The sequence below is a fragment of the Rissa tridactyla genome, chromosome 16 (genome assembly GCF_028500815.1).
Source record: "Rissa tridactyla isolate bRisTri1 chromosome 16, bRisTri1.patW.cur.20221130, whole genome shotgun sequence".
Lineage (NCBI taxonomy): Eukaryota > Metazoa > Chordata > Aves > Charadriiformes > Laridae > Rissa > Rissa tridactyla.
In genome coordinates this window covers 5,616,108-5,637,982 of record NC_071481.1, presented here as the reverse complement: position 1 = coordinate 5,637,982, position 21,875 = coordinate 5,616,108, and the positions used below count along the sequence as shown (strand labels likewise).

General features: G+C 47.3%; 1 protein-coding gene across 1 annotated transcript in view; it reads right to left on the bottom strand.

Annotated features, from left to right (window-relative positions):
* Nucleotides 1-21,875, bottom strand: part of SAMD11 (sterile alpha motif domain containing 11) — a 126,413-nt gene that overhangs the window by 61,632 nt on the left and 42,906 nt on the right. Inside the window, exon 5 of the mRNA XM_054222259.1 lies at nucleotides 14,961-15,011. Within this exon, the coding sequence (XP_054078234.1) occupies nucleotides 14,961-15,011 (51 nt within the window). The remainder of the gene's footprint in view (nucleotides 1-14,960; nucleotides 15,012-21,875) is intronic.

The following is a 21,875-nucleotide window of genomic DNA, read 5'->3' as shown; positions in this document are numbered from 1 at the left end:
CCAGATCTGCTTTCAAACTGGGAAGTGACTCAGTGCTACTGACAGTCTCGTAAGACCTTTCTTCTGATACCTGGGCTCAGGATGATCAAAGCTCTGACCACAAGACATGTTTTTCAGATATTTCTGCTATTTTGGTGGGCAAAGTTTTACAAACGAGCTTGCAGCACTACAAGATTTTAGAGTCTGAACTTAAAATCCAATACACACTTAACCTCAGTCCAGATATTCACTCTGTCCTATATCTGAAGAGTGAATCTAAACATGTCTAGTAAAGATAAAGTCATGTTGTTGCTTTCAGTTACAGGTGATGTGCTGTTGCTCACACTCTATTTGAATCCATCACCCTGTTTTTGCAACATCATACTTAGCAGCTGTGCAGAGGAATAAAATGTTAAAAAAAGATGAGGGTCTCCTGTGGCACAGAAGTGTGTGATGATGACTGCTGATAAAGGGGCAAGATCCCATCTTCACAAAGATGACCTTCTTACTAAGAAATAAGGGAAAACTAGCGGCCTCCTAACAGCACTGTAGACTTCCCTCAAGGCCAACTGCGTAGCTTTGAGAAGAGCTGCAACGGCACAGACCTTGTCGTGAACCTGGCCTCATAAGGAAGACACTTCAAGCAGGAGCAAAGCTGGCAGCGGTGATCTGTACGTGCTTGTTTATCACTGTGCTCCACGTAGCATCAGAGAAGTAACCATCCCACCAACCTGCCTTTGCCTTGCCCATGTACCCACTGAAAAGAATGTCCTAGGCTTCTGCAAGCTGCTTTCCATCCAACAGCATTCCCATTCTGCCGCGAGGCTCTGTCTTGTGCCAAAAGCAACAGTGGCTGGATATTATTATGGCTTGGGCAATTTTCAAATCCTAATGAAGGGAGGGCACAGGAGCAACAGCTCCATGTACCAGGAATGCAGGAAAGCTGTGATAAGGGTTCTGACTAAGCCACACCGAGCAGCTCAGGAGCGCACAACTCGGGCCGTGCTTGGTGCAAGCAGCAACCACAAAGCTTTAAAGGACCAAGTGCCAACGCCTCCTTTACCGGGCTGAAGTATGAAATGAAAGCTGCTCTCTAACAAAACGGGCACCTGACCTTGGAGGGTATTTCTGAAAACCCTGTACACCTGATCTGTTACACTGGCAACAAAAGAAAACTGCAGGGGAGCACAGCACAGGAGGCATATGCTGCGGGTTCCATGCTACGTCTGGGAAACAACAACAAAAGCCTTCCTCATCCTAAATCCTCACACCCAAACCCAATGAACACTGGGGAAGGACTCTGGGAATGTAGTTGGGACAACATGGATAACTGTGCAGCCCAGATACGGATCAGAGCTGACAGTCTAAAATTCCCTGTTACATCCCAACGCTCTGACACAAGGAGCCCGCTCTGCAAAGCGGCAATGAGACGTACTAACGGCTGCAAAAATTACCACTGGGAGGAAAAAAACCAACATCGCTAATGTTCACTACGAATGCTTTGATTGCTGCCCTGCCTATGTTTAATGGAGCTAACTGGTCCTCCGTCTCCCCCAAAGCTGGTTGTTCTGTTGAGACTTTCTGTAATGGCAGTATAATGGTCCACCAGTGGTCATTTGATAGCTGCACTGCTTACGGGAAATGGCACTCAAGGGGAGAGACAGCCACATCGACAACTGGTGGAAACGTCACCCAGACAGAAGGTGTCTGTTTGGGACACGATGCTGCAGTAATCCACTGACTCATCTGGGGAGTCTGCAGAGAAGCACCTGCAGGTCAACAGCTAAACCAGCAGCACCATCACTGCTGGCACACATTGCAGGAGCATCGTCATCTCGTCTAGCTAATGAGCCGCAACCTACGCTCAAGGAAGGAGAAGTCTGTGATGGGAACTGCCATCGAACTGTCAGATTTGCTAAGTGTGGTCATCCCTTGGGACGTATAAATGAATTAGGAGCAAGGCCTTTCGGGGAGGCTGTGGTAACCAGACATGCAGCAATCCTGCGTGACCGACTTCTGGGAACAATAATCCTTTTTTGAGCAACATCTGCACCGTAAGCCTCTGACTGGCAGCGTCTGAGGCCAGCAGCTATTTCTCCAAGACCCCTTCTGGTCCTGTCTTGTCCCCTGGTCCCCTTGGACCCTCACTCCAGTCACCTCTCCTCAGTCTCAAATGGCCCCAGCAAACCAGTCCCTTCCATCTGCTGAGAGCCATCTTCCCAGCCTGGCTCTGGAGCCAGCCCTGCCGGCACACTCAGCATGCAGTGACTTACAGAGGGGACCAGACAAATGGGGCGGACACCTCAGCCTCATGGCCCCATGAGGTGCTGACAAATGCCTGCAGGACACCTGCGTGGAGACACACCACCCTTGAGGTCCTCGGGAGGTGGCAGCTCCCAGCGATCGTTAACCCAAGCCGGATTCAGACTGGGAGCAATGCCTTTTAAATGTGTTTCATTTACAGACATTAGCAGCAACTGCATCTTTAACAAGGAGAAGGATGAGGAGACTAATGGATGGAGACAATTAACCAAAATATAAATCAGCGTCAGAGCCTCCGCATCTAGCAGAGGCAGCCAGGCGCCCGCAGGGTCTGGTGATTCTCGCAACACACTGCTCAGAGTGACTGCAAAGAGGGGGAGGAAGAGGGGAAGGAGAAAAATTGGTCAAAATTTAAATAATAATTTTCAATAATGGCTGCTTCCCTGTTTGCTGCAGCCCTCTCCAAAACCAGGAGGCAATAGTAACAGCAACCTCACTACAAATGCCATGCCCCATCCTCCTGACCGGGTGAGCCTGGGGTGTCTCGGAGAGATCGTCCATCCCGCTGGCAGACAGGGTGTGCTCTGCCTGTGCTCTGAGCTGCAAGATGACATGCAGAACCCTTTCAGCGCTCAACATCAAGCATACAAAAAGTGCGGGTCACTGCAGAGGAGGTATTTCACCTGCGGTGCAGCACCGCTCAGCAGAGCCCAAAAACGGCTGCTCGAGCGGTTTGGATATTCAGCACAAGTTTGAAACTTAAACTGCCATTTTTCTGCTCCAATTTCCTGGCCAGGCTTCGCTGGCCCGTCAGTCACCTCTCTGTGCTGCTCTCCTCCATCCGCACGGGGATGCACAGGGCACTGCGTGAGCGGGAAGCACCAGACACCAAGAGGCAACCTGGTACTTCAGCAATAGGAGTTCCAGATATATCTGAGATAAAAAAGAGGGAGCGATATTCTCAGCAGACACAAAATTGCGTAGATCCAGAAACTGCAAGACAGCTGAGGAAATGGTGAACCAATCTAGCACCGGACCAGACTGGGTAAGTCTTTTCCTAATACTTAATCAAATCAAAAGCAAACTGTGAAAACCCAGTCAAAAATGTATGACTGGCTTTGAAGGGATGCAAAGGAGATTGATGCCCACTTTGGAAGAGAAGAGAGACTCAGAAAAGTAGCATGTGAGGAAATAAAACTGAAAAATATTTCTTTTTAAATATGTTTCACTGGCTCTCCAGCCCCTTAACGATCACACAGTAAGTGCAGGGATTATATTAAATTTTACTGATCAATACAGTTGCCATAAAACTGTCCCGACCCTCTGCCCCTCCCTACAGTAAAGAAAAAAAATCCAATATGCAAAAGGAGGAATGTCAGTGCTTGCTGGGGAAAAGCAAGGACATTGATTAAGCCAGGGGAAGTGGAGATGGGTGCAGGTGTGTGCCCAGGCATCCTCCCCACAAACCCGCCTGTGTCACTCCGAGGAACACGCTTGGGGTTTCTTTTCCTTCCTTGTGCTCAGTCCAACCGGACACAGGTCCGGTTCGAGAGTAGATTTCAATGGTCCCCCGGGCTCAGGTAACACATTCACAGACTGTTTACTCTGCAGTCACTCCCTGCGACACACCATACACACCCCTTCCAGCCAGGCCACGTCCCTCGCCCCGCCAGGTCCATACGCCAGACACTTTGCAGCTCCAAGGAGACGACAATATTGCCAAAACCTGCAGTAACACAAGCGGTTTTTTCTTCTCTGTCGACCTCATCTCTCCTCTCCTTACCCCCTCCCCAAAAGACGAGTTTCTGGCGTAAGGACGGGAGCAGTGTCACAGCCAGGCTGTTGTCAGAGTCGTTTAGCGCCGAGCAGACAGTGTGAGCGTGTCGCTCAGGGCTACCCAAACTGGAGCATACGCCCAGGGACAGGACAAGCATGTAAATCAGCCGGTGACTGTGTGAAGGGAATAACGAGCTTTTTATGGAAGCCATTAAAAGGAAAACCCAGATTGGTCTATAAATACTGTTGCATCATTATAGCTCTGAGAAACAACCTTATGTAACAGCACAACGCTGTAATGTCAGGACTGGGGTAAAACAACCACCCAAAGGCTCTTGTATTTTTTACTCAGCAATTTTTTTAAACCCAAAACAAAACAACTGATTTCCAAATAAACATATGCACTCCAGCCCAGCCCTTGGGGATCAAAAAAAAAAAAAAAAAAAGTCCAGAAGTCCAGCTTCTGTCTCCCTAGGATGCGCAGGGAGGTAAATGTGGGGCTCACCAGAAGGACGCAGAAAGAGCGACATGACCTGGGCACTGCTGGCCACTGTGCTGCCGCAAGAGAAATACCTGACCGCGGCTCCCCCAGAAAATGCCACCAATATCACTCCTTTTCCCTTAACCTGCAATGTCCAGCCTCCGTGGGCCATTTAATCACAGATTCATTGATTTTAAGCCCCAGAGGGGACCGTTATATCTACCTCGTCTGACCTCCTGCACAGAACCTGTCAGAAAATCCCTGTCGTACTCCCAGTTAATAGTGGCAGCTCAGAGGGGAAAAAAATGTGTGACCTGTGTCTCTGCCCACCAAACAAAGACGCTCCATCTCAGAACCCCAACCACGCTGAACCGAGTGCCCTGGGAGCAAAATAATCTGTTTATTCCCAAGAGCTGATGAATCCTCTCAGCTTCTTCCTTACTAGTATGCAAACCTGCCTACCCGGCCAAAAAAAAAGTGCATTTCACACATTTCACAAGATGACCGCTCTGACGCGCAGCACCAAATCAGCGCAGGATTAACCATCTTCCAGTCCAGCAGAGCTGAGAGTCATCTTGGGATAAGAAATTCTGCAAAATAACTTTCTCCTCAGCATCTCTTGCTTTGCCCTGGCACGGCCTTTGAGTGCCAGAGGTCCTTGAGCAGACAGGCAAGGTCACCCTCTCTGACACTGGCAGGCAGTAAAACTGGGGTCACTGAGTCAGCAAAAAGAGAGAAGGGATGGGGATCAGGGAAAGCTGGCAGCTCAGACCGATCAAGGGCTCTTCCCCTCCTCCCTCGCTCCTGCTTATCACCTTGCACACAGCTCAAACCATCCAGCAACATCTCCCTAATCACACGGCGCACAGCCAATACCTTCCCGCTCAGGTCGACGGTGGACACAACAGCCAGAGCAGGATAAGACCTAAAGCTGGGCACCGGAGGATTTGGGTCAAGGATTTGAAGTCTCTCATCAGGTGACTAATAAAGAAGTGGATGGGGCCCGGGGGTGCAAGGGGGAGCAGCAGAGTTTGGTTCACTGTTAAACAATAGGCAGCGTGACCCGCTGACAGGCTGCGTCACTTTTCCGTGGGAGATAGGCAGAGCAGCCCCAGGCAAAGAAGCTGGATGCAAGCAGGCACGTGTATGTGCAGCTCTGAGGAGCAGAGGGGCTGCTGCCCTCCTCCAGCCCCCTCTGTGCCTTACTGCCTCTCCCCGTCCCACCTCTCACGCTCCAGAACCTCTCTGGTAGGCGCTGGGCAGCCTCAACTCCTCCGACCTGCCACCCGTGGCAAGCTGCTGGAGGCAAGCTACCTTGAGATGCACTTTCTGGCTCCCTCTCCTTATTTCCTGAGTTCACCTCTCTATTTGCTGTAAAAACCTAGGCCCCGCATCTACCTGGCGACTGACATTTGTAGCCAGCACTTTCCCATGCTGAACTGTGCAAACTGGCCCTGTCATTCAGGAATCCAGCTTGGGATCTGCTGAAGCTAACTGAAAGGCTCCCACCTACCCCCACTGCCAGGGGAGTAAGCTGTTCCCCGGGAGGGTTTTGCGCTCTAGACAGAAGAGAGAAGCACGATTTCCAGCAGGCAAAGCTCAGGGCACAGCTGCCTCTCACTCCTTGGCCTCCCTGGTGATATTTTTATTGCTCAGTCTTTTGGTTGCCTTTTAAAACTTCATCGTTGATAAAAAAACCTCTCAGTCACTCTCTGTCCTTCTTAGACATCTGTCTTGATAGACCCTGACAACAATTTACCAACACCCCACTTCTGCCTCTCGGTGTCTCCACCTTCTGATGAGATGTCACCCATCAGACACAGGCAAAAAGGGAAGGAAAGGGGAAAGGCGAGGGAAGGGAAAAGAGGAAATGGGGAGGGTTAAACGAGTTTTACCAACCGGAGGGAGCCGAGAGGCCTGAAAATCCCAACCCCAACCATGGGCCACACAGCCCTAATTCTCCCTGCAGAGTTATCTTGGAAAAAAAATAAAAAATCATCCTGCAATGTCCCAAGCAAAACGCTCATGAAATTTCATGAACGCTCATGGCAGTTCATAAAAATGATCAGTAGAACTGGCAACTCCAAAATTAGGTGGAAATAAGTCTAGAGATATTTTTATTGTAATCTTGCTTTGTCATTCTCCTTTCCGCAAACCCATAAATAAAAATAAGATGGAACTACACCACATTGATGCTGGACTGGAGATGGAGAAGAGATAAAGCACTGGAAAGAAGGACAAACTCAGTCTATCATTACCGGCACCTTATTCTGATAGTCGGTTTTGACACGTGCCCAGCCACTAAGGTGCCACAAAAGCATTCGGCGAGGGGGATGCCCATGCCAGACATTTTAGCCTCAGATTTCCCCTCCTGTCTGCAGTCATGCAGATAGGGCTTCTGAGTTTGAAATACTGTCAGACAGGCCCAATGCATCTCGAATCCTGCATTTCCACCACAGTTGCCGTCTCGGAGCCAAAAAGCTTACTGTGCAGCAGGCTAAAGGAGCACGGTGACTTCTGAGAAAAGGAGAAGGGCACAAAGCATTAGAAATAACGACAGCCTGAATCTAAACAAGGCAGGGAAAGCCTTGAACACAGTCGGTCACTTCACTGCTCCTCCATCACCAGCGGGATACACCAGATGAGACACCTCACCCAGACTTGTAAGGAGTCCAGGGATTACACGGTAATGGTACATGGTGTACGCACTGTGCGAGACCGTCATTGGCAAGGTGCAGCTCCTGGGAAGCACCATCCCCATATGATGCTCCCCATTGCCGCTCACAGCAGTCTCCTGCTCTTTCTGCCAGCCTTTCCGCCCCCAGCTCTCTTCTGAGGCAGGAAACCTGAAGGTCTTGAGCTATTTTCCTCTCATAAGGACATGGAACCCAGTACCCTAAGCTGGCAAGAAGCCTGAAGGTTAGTTACAGACTCTTTTATCCTGCCTGCCATTTTTTTCTTAGTGCAGATGTGCATCCAAGTACACACATGAATATCCCTTGAAAACAACTCTGACTTGCAGCAACCCAAGACAAATTCACAATAGTTCAGAAGGATTTTCTGTAATGGTCCACCTTCATCGGCTCATCTGCCACAACCAGTACAAGTATCTGTACATTCCTCCTCTGAATACCCACCAAGCCCATACTACCGATCACTGCCTCCCTCCCCGAGCACAGGCTACAGCTCACCTTGGCCACTAATAAAGTTCCACTAAGAGAATAACGAAGGCAACCATGGCAAGCAGAAATGCAGCTGGAGGGTGGGGTGTCACATACTTGAGGCACCCCTTCACCGTGAGCCAAGTGCGTTTCATGAACATCTAAAACTGCCTCCATTCTGCTCTTCCCCTGCCTTTAACTACATGGACCTTGTGAGTCAACCTCCAACACTCTCTGCTTCATGGCCTCCTGCAGCTCCCACTGGATCCCTCCCTTATCCTAGAGCTTCATTTTCTTTTCTGTCATTTCTCAGGGGCTTAGTGCATTCCCATGCAAATATAAATTCTTCTTTCAGTTTCTCAGTTTGTCATTAACACCAACATAATCATCCCTGCTTACCTCCAAGCTCCCCAAGTTCTCCCATGCTACATATCCAAACTCACCCCTTAAAAAATACATCTGGAAACTCTGTCACTGTCAGAATGCAAGTCGCGCCCAGCCTCACCCTCTAAGCCACGCAGCTGCTCCTGCTGCTGCACCAGGCAGCCTGGAGGTCCTGATTTTTCTCCTGGCAGGTTTTTTGGCATCTCCGATTTGCACCACAATCAATGGGCTTGTCCTGCTGACATGTAGAGCGTTCCCTGAAGTTTTGGACTTGGATGCTGCGTTCCAGTGGTCATCAGTAACAGACAAATAGAAATGTTTTGCTCAGCCAGTAAAAAGAATGTGTCGCCGACACGCAGCTGGTGTGCCTAATGGATATAAAGTCTCTTTAAATATCCCAAATTCCCCTCATTTTCTCAATTCATTAAGCCGCCTGCTTTGAACTGATGAAATATTAAAATACTCAGATGAGCAATTTTAAATGGGTGATAGGGTATAAGTTTAGACAATGAACAGTGGGAACTGATGATCTACAGGAATCACTCACATATCCCATATATTAAGGACAAGACAGACTTATATTTGAATCCTCTCAGTCACAGTAGGGTGTAAAGAGGGGGATGAGAACACCTCCTGTTCCAGAAACGTGCCCTTGAAGTTTTGATCCAACATACAGACAATCTAAAAGCAGAAGGATACAATTCTCTTTTCTGTTGCTGTATGCAGTTGAAATACAAGAATGCTCCCCAAAAGCTGCAACCAAGCTCATGTGTATCTCAACAATATACCTAGGTCTCAAGATGCCTTCACATGTTCCTTTATCCAGAATCCTTTCAGTTGCCCTACAAACGGTCCATTATACCCCCCCTCCCATGACAGATCCACTACAGAGGTGACAACATACTGGGGATAAATATGAAGAGTATTACTCTTGATTAAACATTCCCCCTTGCCTTGTAGGTATCCAACAGCTTTTCTCACCTACCTTATTTGAAATATAAATGTATTCTTCTAGCTTTAAAATGAAAGCTAAAACTAGTTTATCAGCTACCTATTCACCCTTAGCATTTCTCTGAATCTCTGCTAGAACATAAATGATCTCCTTTCCCTAACCCATCCCCATAGCCAAATGAAGCTTCCTGGGAATGAATATAAGAGCAAAAAGCACTGCTAATGAAATAATGATGAAATAATTATTTCAGATGAAATAATACTCAGCAAACCAATTTTCTCCTCCCTGTTCAACCATTCTTCCGCGCAAGTATGTTCGTTCCAGAATCTGCACAAACAAGGCCATAGATTATCCCTACAGGAAAGGGAGAAGCAAAAGCTACTTGGGTAACTCTGCTCTACAAAAGCAGACTCTTCTGGACTCCTTCAAAATCCCAGCCCAATTCACCCTCTCACACATGGGCCCCGGGGAGCGTCCTACCAGCAGCCTCCGCAGAGTCCAGGAACACACAACAACAAGAACTGAATTCCATCAGTGCCTTCCAGCAAGATGGTGTCAAGAACGACTTTGTTCCCTGCCACTACCAATCTTTTGGGGGGGTTAGATCCACAGATAAAAGGAAGCCATATACACTAGAGCACAGAGCCAGAAGTCTGTCCTGTTGCTATCTGAAGTCCCCAAAAAGCAGATGATGGAACATCAGGCCCATACGTAGCAGCTCCTCCCATTTTATCTCAGTATCCACACTTTCAGACTTCACATGGATGCTCTGTGGGTGATCAAACACAAGCAAAGCAAAGGTCACTCATATTTTTTTCTGAAGAACTGGAGGCTTAGCTCCTTGGCTGAACCTTCCCCAGCGCCCCTCGGTCTCACACAGAACACTCTTATGAATGTCTATCAACTATGCGGATTTACTTTACTTCTCCCAGTTAAACAAAAGAACACATTTACTTGTTGGGTAACTATTGTCTAAAATCAAACAGGTATGTCACTGTTTGACAAACAAACTTGAGTTCACTCATCTGGGAAGTCTTTTCCTTCCAACATATTGTCTCCACATAGCCATGCCTTGACTGCCAACAACAGTGGCATTAGCCAAGAGCTTCCTTGTATTTATCAGCTTTGCCTTCAGGAACCACGTCCTGGTTCACAGCTTTAACACTTACAAAAGTGAGAGCTCTTTGTACATTCCACCAAGATGAGGCTTAAAACATTTCCTCAAGCAATCTATGTCCCAAAGCCACCGCAGAAATCATCTGGAAGAGCCAAATTCAGCCTCGTGTTAAATAAGTGTCCTCCCCACACCAATGCACAAGTCATGGCTAATACATTTTGCGGTCTTCCACTCGGATCTTTTTAAGCTTTCTATAGCATACAGTCCAGAGTCAGCTCCACAGCTGTCCTCCAAAGTCATCACCAGTTACGGCGACAGCTCTGCAAGTCTACGTACAGCTGGTATCTCACCAGTATTGTCTGCCCTGGCTTAAATCAGATGGGCAAAATCTGACTCATTCTGTTTAGTTCAGCTCACTATCAGCTTCTTCAACAGGGGCTACTGCTTCAGCCCTGCTGCCCGCCGGTGTCGAGGCAGAAATCTGTGACTGACATGGAAAGGGTGAAGGCAGGTCCCCATCTGAAGGCACTCTGTCCCTCTGCACTGTCTGATTTTTCTGCTGTAACTTAAAGGTGCTTATCTGAGAAATACCAGCTCTTTTAGCAGCAAATGCTAAAGGCTGCAGGGCGTAAAAGGGCCACATCTAGCTTCCAGGTGCTAAAAACTTCTTGTGACCTTCTAGTACCTAGTTCAGGTCTCCTAGATTAAAAAGCAAAACTTACTAGGAAAAATAAGTAAATACATAGAGAGCCCAGAAGCCATCCTGTATCAACCCTTAAAGGGCAGAGCAGCAGGATGCTCTGGGACTTGATAGCGTTACCTGCATCACACAGCAACACTTTCTGCTGAGTCAGGATCAGCCTTGACATGTTCAGAACCATCTACTTTTCAATTCTCCCCTCCTGCTTTCTCTCTCCCTGTGTATCTTCCAAAGGAATGAGCTAAATCAGTGAATTTCCCTTTAGTTTTCTGCTCCTGTCCCATTTCCCATGCATTTTTCATCTGCTTCTTCCACTTGGCCTGATCTGTTTAATGTCCTCTTCCTTCTCGACTAACCTGTTTAATTCCTCCTTAAATACAGTTTTCTAAAAAGTGTGCAGCTGTACCACAGAGACCAAAGACAAACTCAGTTCTGGCTGAGTACGGGTTTACGTCGGGGTTAAATCAGCGTGGAAAGGCCCACTAAGTATGTCACAGTCAGATTTAAAACACAGACATGCACACGGATACACAGGCTCTCGGCCAAATGTCTGCCTGTCTAAAATACATTCTAATATGGTTCATGCCCATCCAGAAAGGCTGGTTACACACCACCGTAATCTTTCTTTAAACTGTGCTTATTAAATGCATTTTATTTGCTCTGGGAAAATGATGCTGTTGTTTTCCTTCCATCTCCTCATGTGGCTTGTACCTGGATAAAACTATCCCCCGGCAGGCCCAGTGAGCTTGGAGTGTCCCCTCAAGTGGCTTTTTGTTCAAATGGCTTTGAAGAGACTCTCGTGTGCTCCTGCCTCTTTGTCACTGTTTTATGCCTGCATCAGGGCAGGACTTTGAAGACAGAAATGCTGCCTCGGATATTCTTTCAGAGTTTGCTTTCCACGCCGCCAAAAGCTAAAGCATGAGGCTGAATGTCAAGACGCCTGGCTCCATTCTCTGCTCTGCTCCTTCTCTTTTTATTTGGCTTTAACCAAATTACTTACTTACCAGTCAGGCCACCTTTAACAAGGGCAACACTAAACAACTCTTGATTTCCTTGGAAACAGGGATGCTTAATTGCACTGACAGTGTCTTGAAATTCTCAGGTGGGCAAAATGTTTATTCCATCCTGAGCTGCAGCACCGCATGGTATTAACATGCATGGCCTCTTATCTATTTCTCACCCACCTCCCCGCAGCTCCCTCAAGACATCAAGTGGCAACAAATAGGAAGGAAAATCCTTTTCCTCCCTGGAACTCTTTTTTATTCCACAATTTATTTTCATGAGATGCCTCAACCTCAGAAAGGTAATCCTGCCTGTGGTGCTGAGCAACCGTGACTCACGCTGAAACCAACGGGAGCAGAGAGCTGGCATCTTGTGGCAGAGACCAGGCTTTAACCTTGCATTTACTATTGCAAAATTTGACAGGCTTGTCTTGAAACAAAAGGAGAAGTGCATCATTTACTGAGCAACTTTAACACATTTCAGCAAATTATTCCAGAAGCAGTATGTCCATATAAGCAAATGCTACCCTAAAAAGGCAATTTTAAAGGAAGTCAAGCTGTAAACAAAAACTTAAACGTGTATTAACTTCAAAGCTTAAAGGGCAAGGGAGCAAAGCACCTGGCAAGACAGGGAGAGATCCTAATCTCCCCTTTCAGGAAAATTCCCCTATCTTGAGCTTTTGGTTCCTTCCACATAGAATGATTTGTACCCAATTAAACATCTTTTTATCCCGGGTAACGCAGGCAGCAATTCTATGGTGACTACAGCCAATGAATCCAGGTATCTTCTGACAACTTGGAAAGGAAGATCAAAGACAAACTTACGACAAAGCAGCAGGTAAGTTAAGATGGCAGTTCTCACACCTGCTTGATTTAAGTCACCTGCACAGTGACCGTGTGTTTCGATGCAGGTGTGCGGCATCACAGTGATTTCCTGGCATGGGTTCGGGATGACCTGGGTAACTCCCATGTGCTGAATTACGCAGGTCACTGAGAACAAAGGTCAGCTAAACCTTTTTGCCACCCCATGATGTATTTTAGATATGCCAGATGTTTTACAGAACTGCGTGGCCACTTAGGCCACTTAAATACAACCTTTTCCTGTACCAACACATAAACACACAAATTACTTTCTTTACCACGTAGCATAACACGTGGTGTTTTCTTCTGAACTAGCTGCACGGGGACCATTTTTGATAGTTGGGCTAACTGTTTAATCTGCAAAAGCAAAACTTCTGTTCCCAGGAGGAACTACCAATGTTTCTGCCTGGAGAGAGCTAGAAGTCAAGCTGAGGAAGCCCAAGAAGCGTACTTGTTGACGTAAAAATCAGACCATTATTTTATTCCATGCATTGCAAGTTCAGAATTTAAGATAGGCATTCTGATTTCCAAAGCTGTTTGCACCCTTAGTTGCCATTGTGCAAAATCGTTGTTCACATGGCCATTAATTAAGGCTTGTGTCAGCACTTCCATTACAAACCTCTGCCTTTTAGGAGTTTATAACTCAGCCATAAACTTTGCTGTAGGCTGAAATTTATCATGCAAGGGTCTGCCTGGAAGGAATCCATTCTTTTGTATTTTAGAGTCCCAAAAGCTTATAGCAACAAACCAGGGATTTTATTCTAAAGGCTGCCACACAAAAAACTTCAGCTGTTTTTTATAGGAGTGCTGGGTGAGATGTGCCTTCTAGACTGCCTTCTAGATGCTTACTGATCAGGGTGGGGTTCTGTATTCTTAACATTGTAAATTTTAGGAATTATGGGGGTTTATGCTTCAGGGCCAAAGCCTGTGCTTACTTTGATACCAGTGAATAGCTCTGCCCTCACTCCTTCCCTAACGGAGCACGAATCAAAGCAGATTCACAGGGAGTGCAGCAATACAACAAGGGGTGACGGTTTTAAACTGAAAGAGGAGAGAGTTAGATTAGATATTAGGAAGAAATTCTTTACGCCGAAGAAGTAACTCATCAGGAAATTTAGACAACGCATCAGAAACTACTTTTAGCAAAACAAAAAATTTGTTAGTGGACTGCAATTTGCAAGCAGATCCAATGAAGCAGATCCTGCTGTCTACAGTATGCGCACAGGCACGAAGCACACACAGAGCCAGATCCTGGGCTGCCCTGCTCCCTGTCTACCTCCTTTTTTTCCTGTGTTCGCCAAGAAGTTTCACAGCTGCACAGACTAATTTTTCGGGTTTCAGAAAACAAGCAGCACCTGCCAGGCTCAACTATTTCACTCTGATGTGGCAAGTGAGCATAAAAGAAATTTAAAAATTCCATTTTGGTTTTTTTCTAGAACCGAGGCAAATTTCTGCAGCTATATTTTTAAAGAATTAGAAAAGTTTATCACTACTAGCAACACATAAAGAAAATGCACTATGCTCAGGCTATCAACTGACTCAGAGTTCACAAAGGAATATTTGTGTTTGTAAGTGGGTATCTTCAATTTATGAATTTCCACCTTCTGTTACAGCAAGAAACTAGACTTTGGCAACCCCTTTCTTCTCACAATTCAGACTTCTATGTAATTTCTTTTATTTATGCTTTGTAAAACACTTGTCATTTTTTGAATGTCAACTTTTTCCTGAGCTGACCTGTAAATACTCTTGCCCTGCGCTTTTGCAGCTGTAGTTCAACCCATTTGTACGTCACATTACAAAATGCAGAGTCCTGTTGGCTCCAGTACTTCAAACTTTGACACTGCTTTAAGTTTGTGAAGCACAATGCTGCAACTCCTGAGCAGTTCAGTTTGGCTTTCAATGACCCTTTTGTGTAAAAAATCACTTTTGCAAATGAGACGCAGATTCCCATGTCTCTCATGGCAGGAATTAGATCTGGGCCACCCCAACTTTGCGTTCTTCCAAAAAGGGACCAGCGTAAACATATCAAAACCAATAAAGGGCTTTCTTTACAAGTCTAATCAATTCTCTCTTCCAGCAAAAAAGAGACTGTTTCCCCCCAAAGACAATTTCCCCAAAATAAAAACAAAAGAAAGGATATGTGGTAAGGGGAGAAAGAGGAGCAAAGGAGAAAGACAAAAGCACTGACAGTTAGAAACGTTCATTTACATCTAACAGCATCCATACGCCAGTAACATATCATAAACTCTTAGCCTACCATACAAAGAGCGTGCCCCAAAATGGTACCTGCAAGAGGTCTCTCGGAAGGAGATGTTTAAATCCCAGTGGGTGTGTATCCTGTTAACAAACAAACAGAAAGGTCAATGGCACACGCTGAACGCTGCATCTCTTACCGCTTAGAAGATCTGCTCCATCATGACAACCCACCCATGGTCCTCTCAAGCGCGCTCTCCCTAGCTCACAACCACAGCTACTGTCTTCTTCTGAGCTGTGAGGTGCTGTGACAGACCACACTGCACACACATGGCGGTCCTGAGTGTCCACAGCTGGGCTCAGAGTGTAAATCAGTAAATCAGAGACGTGCAGCTGAGCTGTTCAGCTGTGAGAGAACCTCTCTGCTGCACACCGCCTTCCGAATAGGTGTAGGGACTGTAGGATGTTGTCTCAACTAACAGGACATGTTCATAGGAAGCAGAAAGAGCTAAGCATTGACATTTTATGAAGAAAACCCAAATATGGCTGTACTGTATTCCCTCCTCCACACCCGCCCCAGCTGTAAATAAATTATTAGCAATTTCCCACCTCAGAAATGAATTTCACATATTCCGTCACTCTGCCTGCTGACAAGCAGGAATAGCAGATTCTAGATGAACAACTTCCTAAATTAAGACAGAGCAGCCAAGGGGGTTGTTTTTTTTTGTCCCGCCCCACTTGCTACTAGACAGCATCTACACCAACCCAGAGGACTAAGGCAGACGCTTGACCTTCCGTGGTCTGGTGTCCCCACTCGCTATCAGGGCGCACTGATCTCCCCTGCCAGCCGGAGGAGGTCTGTGACCACCACTGCTTCTCCACGTCAACGTGACTGATGAGGCCCCCAGCCATCTGAGACCAAACTGGCAAGCAAGCCCGCATCCTTCCACAAACCCACTCCCACGTCTCTCAGCATCTGCCAGGGACACACGCTGGTTCCTAGCTGTGCGTATAAATCCGCTCCTGCAGATGTAGGTTCCCAAAAGCACTAAACAGAAGTGGCTGCAAATATTACAAGTAGCAGAGGCCAAATGCACTTTTGCATATTTTGTGTATCCCTGTAGCACCCCTGTCTCTGCCTTCAACTAGAAAAAGTGACAGTCTGTAGCTGAAGTCCATCTGACTGCAGAAAAAAAAAAAAATCTAAAACCTGCTGAACAAAAAGACAGCCTTTCTTCCAATTTGAGTGAGCTTTGAATTGGGCCAGAAAACACTTAAGCATGGCCAGTGAAGTCAATGGGACTTAACTGAGGTTTGAGTGTCTGTTAAAGTGCTTTCCTGAATGGGTGCCCCCGCTACAGCCTAGTTCACAAATCAACTGAAAACAACTCTTAGCACGGAAATAATTTCACATCCAAGACACGATGCTGCTTCAAGTTTTACTGATGTGATAGCACGCCTTTTATGCTCTTCCTGCAAGACTGGCTCAGAAAGGGCAGTCTGGTTGGTCTCTCAGTAGTTCTTTTAGGGGCAAGTAGTTCTTTTAGGGGATTGTTAGATTTTAGTAGATACTAAGCTGTCACCAATAAAGCTGTGCTCAGAACTGTACTCAATAATTCCACACATACCTGGTTTTCCTATTCTTCTTCTTTCTCACATGAAACAGTGTAGAAAACCTATCCTAGCTTTCCACCTTCCCCACATTTTATTTGCAAATAGAAATGGAATAGGTACTTCCCAGCTACCGAGCTTATAGGAATAACAGTTGTTCTTCAAAGTTAAAATTCAGACAATTGAAAACTTTCTGGAAAGGACAGGCCAAACTGGGGCATTAAGTAAAATTTCCACGAACTGAAGTTGGGTCAGATTTTGGGACGCATCTGGACTTCCCAGGCAGGGAGATCTGAATCCAGAGAGACCTGCTCACCAGAGAATGGAATTGGTGGAGGGTAGTAAGCCTAATTTCACACTGCTCCCTAGAATACAAGATTTCCTACATACCCAAAACCATCACAAACCCCCTTTAACTCCAGCTCAGCACCTTGCACTACACCAATCAGATCCTGGCAGCTGCACAGTGGAAGTAGGGAGAGCTCTGAACACTGCACAGCAATGAACTCTGTGGGACCAGCTGGAAATCGAACTGCAAGTCTGGAAAGGAATCTTACGTTTCTCCTGTTTCTCTGTCCATAAAACGTTCTTCAGTGCCCTCAAAAAAACTGAAAGGGTTTGGCCCTGACCTATGTGTGGATTAAATGCCATGTTTGTCTGATTAAAACTCCATGGTCTCTTTCCTGATGAAAAAATTACAATTCAGAAAAACAGTGGTTAACCTGCCCCATGGGCCTGTCTCTGAAGGCAACATGCGTCTCCTCCAAGCCGTGTTCAGAGCCTGACAGTGGGCCACAGTCCACTTTGGACCATGTATGTGCTCCCGTAACACCCCCATGTGTGCTCCCCAGGGTCACACACAGATGCACAGCAACAGAGCACCCTGTTCTGCCGCACCACTAACCGCTGTCTCGCCCTAAAACTCAGCTAACTACGGCGCTCTCATTTCCACAGATGCTCAGCTCTGGAGCTCACACGTACCATCTACTATAGACAGAACAACCACCTCTTCTAATGCTACCTGGCAGGTAAAAAGTGTTCTTCATACTGGACTCTCAAAGTGGTGCTGCAGCACTCCTTTTATCCGTGCAGCTAACACTCACAAGCTCCCATCCACACCGGGAACCGCCACCACTTCCAGCCCTTGGGCTCAGATCCTGTACCTCAACGGGAAGGTGCACATCCCACCCAAACGCCAAGGAAACAGGTAGGCAGGTATCTCCCGGCCATGGCACCGACAAAGGGGGCACAAGGCCGGAGGGTAAAATGACCCACGCAGGCAGCAAAGGGAACTGCCACCGGAGCAGGAGCTGGCCTGGGCTCCCGGCTCTCCGTTTGGGGTTCAGTCTCTAAGTTAAGCTCTCAGCCTTCCACAAAATGTAACTTCTCATGGTCTGCTGCAGCTCCTGACACGGGTAGACTGCAGACAGCGATCCTCGGCGTCGGGCGAAGGCACGGCTCACAATGAGACTTAGCTCAGCTGAACTTCAAAGTGTAAGAACACTGCATCAGAGAGTTGTAAGTAAGGGGGAGGGAAAAGCTCATACCAAAGGAATAGTTCAGATCCACATAGAGGCAGAGACATCTATCTGCCGAGATGGATAATTAAACACCCATATTTAGACAAATGAATAGGTGAGAATGAAATTAAATCCTAATTATCTTTTTTGGAGGGGGAGGGGAGAGGGGTAGGGAGCAGAACCAAGCACTCATTCCACATCTCTATGCTGTGATCACCAATTAGATTTCTGAGGCTAACGTACGTCTTGCTTTAACGGGTTATTCATCCAATTGAAATCAAATTACTAATAATTTGCAAACTATCAGCTACACAAGCCCGTCCTTGGGTTGTATAAAGAGTGGTGAGCAGGAGCCAGTCCCTTACAAATGAATAACACAAAAGAAGGAGGAAAAAATAAAAACCGTAGCCAGGCAAGCAAAGGTGCTACAGCTGCTACCGTCTCTCCCACCTCCACACCCACCCAAGGTCTCAGGCACAGCGTGATCAGTTCCAAAACGTTCAATAAAAATTACCAGATGGGCCCCCCAGCAACAGCATGAGCCCGATTCCCTGCACAGCTCTAAGCGGGGAGGGCAGTCTGGGGGGCACGGAGCTGGGGGAATTAACAAACAGCGAGGAGGGACTCGCAATGTCAGGGTTTGCTTTGTGTGAAGAACGAAATTGCTTATACATGTATGTGAACAAAAAAAAATACATTAACAGGAAGGGCTGAGGCTATTTGAGGCATCTCTGGAGCCTGTACTGGAATGAGAATCCAGCTCAGAAAAGAAAGTGACAGAGCTGGCAAAATAATGGAGAGCAGCTGGGATAGTTTTTAATTTTTAAGTTGTTTTTTTCCTTCCCCGTCATTTTTTTTTACCCTCGTGGCCCCTGCAAGCTTTCAACACCAGAGTGGCAGCCATGGAAGAGGCCAACAGCGTGAGCCAGGCATCCCCCGGACGTCTTCTCACGCCGGGGGCAGTAACCGCCTCATTCTGCAGCTGAGCTCCCGCCCCGTGGCCAGCCTGCCCGCCGCGGCACCCCTGGGCTCGCTCCGCTGTCCCAGGTGTGCGCTGCAGAAACCAAGGCACATGCCACGTAAGCGTGGAGAATACCGGGCAGCATCCAGCTACAAGAACAGGTCATTACTGCCAGGAGGAGAACCCATCACGGCCCCATCTCTTACCCACAACTGTCCCTTTCTACTCCCATTTAATTATAAGACCGACACTTCCTTTGGATGGAGTCTGTCTGTACCTTTCAATTTTCTAGCACAGGCAAGGCCACAGAGAAGAAAAAATATTGACAAGGTTTTCCCACATCCCCTGGTTTGGAAGACTGCATCAAAGGGACAGCGTTGGTGAACGGGTGAATTAAGGACTTGAGTTCAACTGGCGTAGCCCACCACCACCACGGTCACTGGGAATTCAGTGTGCCCTGGGTCGGGCCCTGGGTACCACCACCTTTCATGGAAACACAGAGCACTCAGGCACACGGGGAGGCCCGGGCGATGCAAATCACAAAGCTGCAGGTAAGCAGTTTGGGAAGATGTATTTGCAGGTGCCATTTTGCAGGCTGCTTGGTTGGACGGTCAGATCTATCTCCTCTCTCCTCCCCACTCCGCATGTATCTCTGTCTCAGCTTCCACAGTCTCCCTCTGTCCACACATTGCTATCTTCAGGCAGCCAACATTAAGAAGCTTGTGCGGGGAATGAACGGGGGAGGCTCCTCCAGGAAACCTCATACATGATGGCTGGAAGAACGGCCTAAAGATTGCAGCAAGACTGAGACTTGGACCTGGGGCATCTGGGTTACTCTCCACCATGGAACTGATGTTCCAAGGGTCAGCTACGAGGAGATACAGAGAGCAGCAGAGAGCACTTGTAGGTCAAGATTTGGTTTGCTTTCATTCTCTCACTTCACCTTTCTTTCTGGTCTCATATCTCCTTCCTGGGCAAGAAGGGATTTCTTGCTGTTTATTAGATTTCATTCTGCAGCAGCCCTGAGAAGTAGCCATTTTCTCTCTCTCTCTTTCCCCCCCTCAAATATATGTCCTCATTAGGTCAATGACATGCTTCCTGGCACTCTGGACCAGCTCCAGCCTTTGCTTCCCAGAGGGATCTTTAATATATTTATTGAATACAGTGACTGTTATTAAGTGGTGCATGGCTGACAGAAAAAGAGGGAAGTAGGGAGGAAAGAGAAAGGAAAAGAGAAAATAAAGGGTTGCAGAGGAAGGAAGAAGGGATTGACAGAAAATAACCAGTGGAAGCTGTGAAAGAGAAGTGTCAGAAATCAGCAAAATATGTCTCCAGCCACCAGAGGGGCCCTGCCTCCCTCCTCCTCTTGAGTCACGGCAATTAGAAGAAGGGCTGTGGAATCTCATCTAGGAGCCTGATTCACGGCTGGAGCGCAGAGCCCTGCTCTGTCACGCGTCTGGGCTCTCCTCAGTCCTACGCTGCCTGGAAGAGCCGTGTCAGCTCAGCCCAGACCCCAGACACGCTCTGGCTTCGTCAGCAGGTGAAAAATTAGTGTTGTGTGGCATATCCTGCCATGAAACTGAGCTCCAGCAGGAGCGGGGATGTCACAGAGCTCTCATCCCAGGGCAGCACCAGGGCGGATGTCTGGGAGCATTTCAGGAACGGCCAAGCAAGAGAAGGAAGGCAAAGGCAGTGGTGTGTGCATCGCCCATCAGCCGAGAAGGCGCTGGGACCTCCTGGCTCTGAATTACAAGCAGATGCGTGCGACAAATATAAGGGGGGGTGCTTGGGTTTTGATCTTCAATCAATTAGGGAGTCAAAGAGCAGCAGCCTTATGGGATGTAAGAAATAGCTTTCCACTTAGAAAGGCAGGCAGTGGAAAGGCTGACAGCCCTGGCCATTAGGGCTTAGTGGAGGTCAGTAATTTCGCTATTAGAAAATGGACGCTGAGTGAGGAGAACGCTGTAAAGCTGGTCTGGGAGGCGAGGGATGCTGGGGGACGGGGAGAGCAACTTGCCCCTCTCTGGTCTCCATCTATGTTCACATGTGAATAGGGGCAAGGAGACAGCGTTCCACCACTCCTTGAGTAAGCACCTTCATTTCATTTCAAATGCTCTCCTCTGGTCTGCAGTAACACCAATCCCACGCCAGGTGCTACACACTGGGGTGATGCTGCTGATGCAGCCAGAGAAGGTTTGGGGCTGTGGGAGGGAGCAACATAAAAAAAGGAGGAAGGACTGAAGGGCAGTATGAAGTTCTCCAGAAATCTGCTTCTCAGCGCACAGACACTCTGTTACAGGACAACTTTTGTTATTTCTCCTCAAAACGGATTTCATTTCAGAGCAATATTTGGCAAGGAACCCAGCCCGTTGTGTGCTCTCATTGTACAATCTGCTCCTACTTTTGCGCCCAATCCTCTTTTTTTATTAACAGAATTTCGAAGGCATTTCCACCATACATGCCCATTTGCTCACATCCTGCCCATTACTCAGTCCAGTGTACGTGTTTACTGATGTCCCCTGAGGTTCCTTCAGAGACAGGTCAGGTAAAAAACTTTCACCATTTTAAACAGGTACTTGAAAGCATTACTGCCTCTTATCATTAGCCACGCCATCACATTTTGCTGGGGACTTAGACAAAGCTGTGTGTGAGCAGTTCCAAACCTACCATGTTAAATCTCAAATGTTATCATTACATTTCTCCTCTTCTCCTTCCCTCCCCTCCCCTACTAATGAAAAAGGCCAGTCTCTGAAATAGAAATTAAATTCGTGCACCCACAAGACAATGCTGGGCTTAAATCCAACAGTATGTGAGGACCTTACTGTTAAAGCTGAACCTTACTCTCTGGCTAAATGGGCCTTCCCCTGGTTGGAGATTCTTGGAATGACATAATGGAGATCCTTAAAGGAGGTTTGA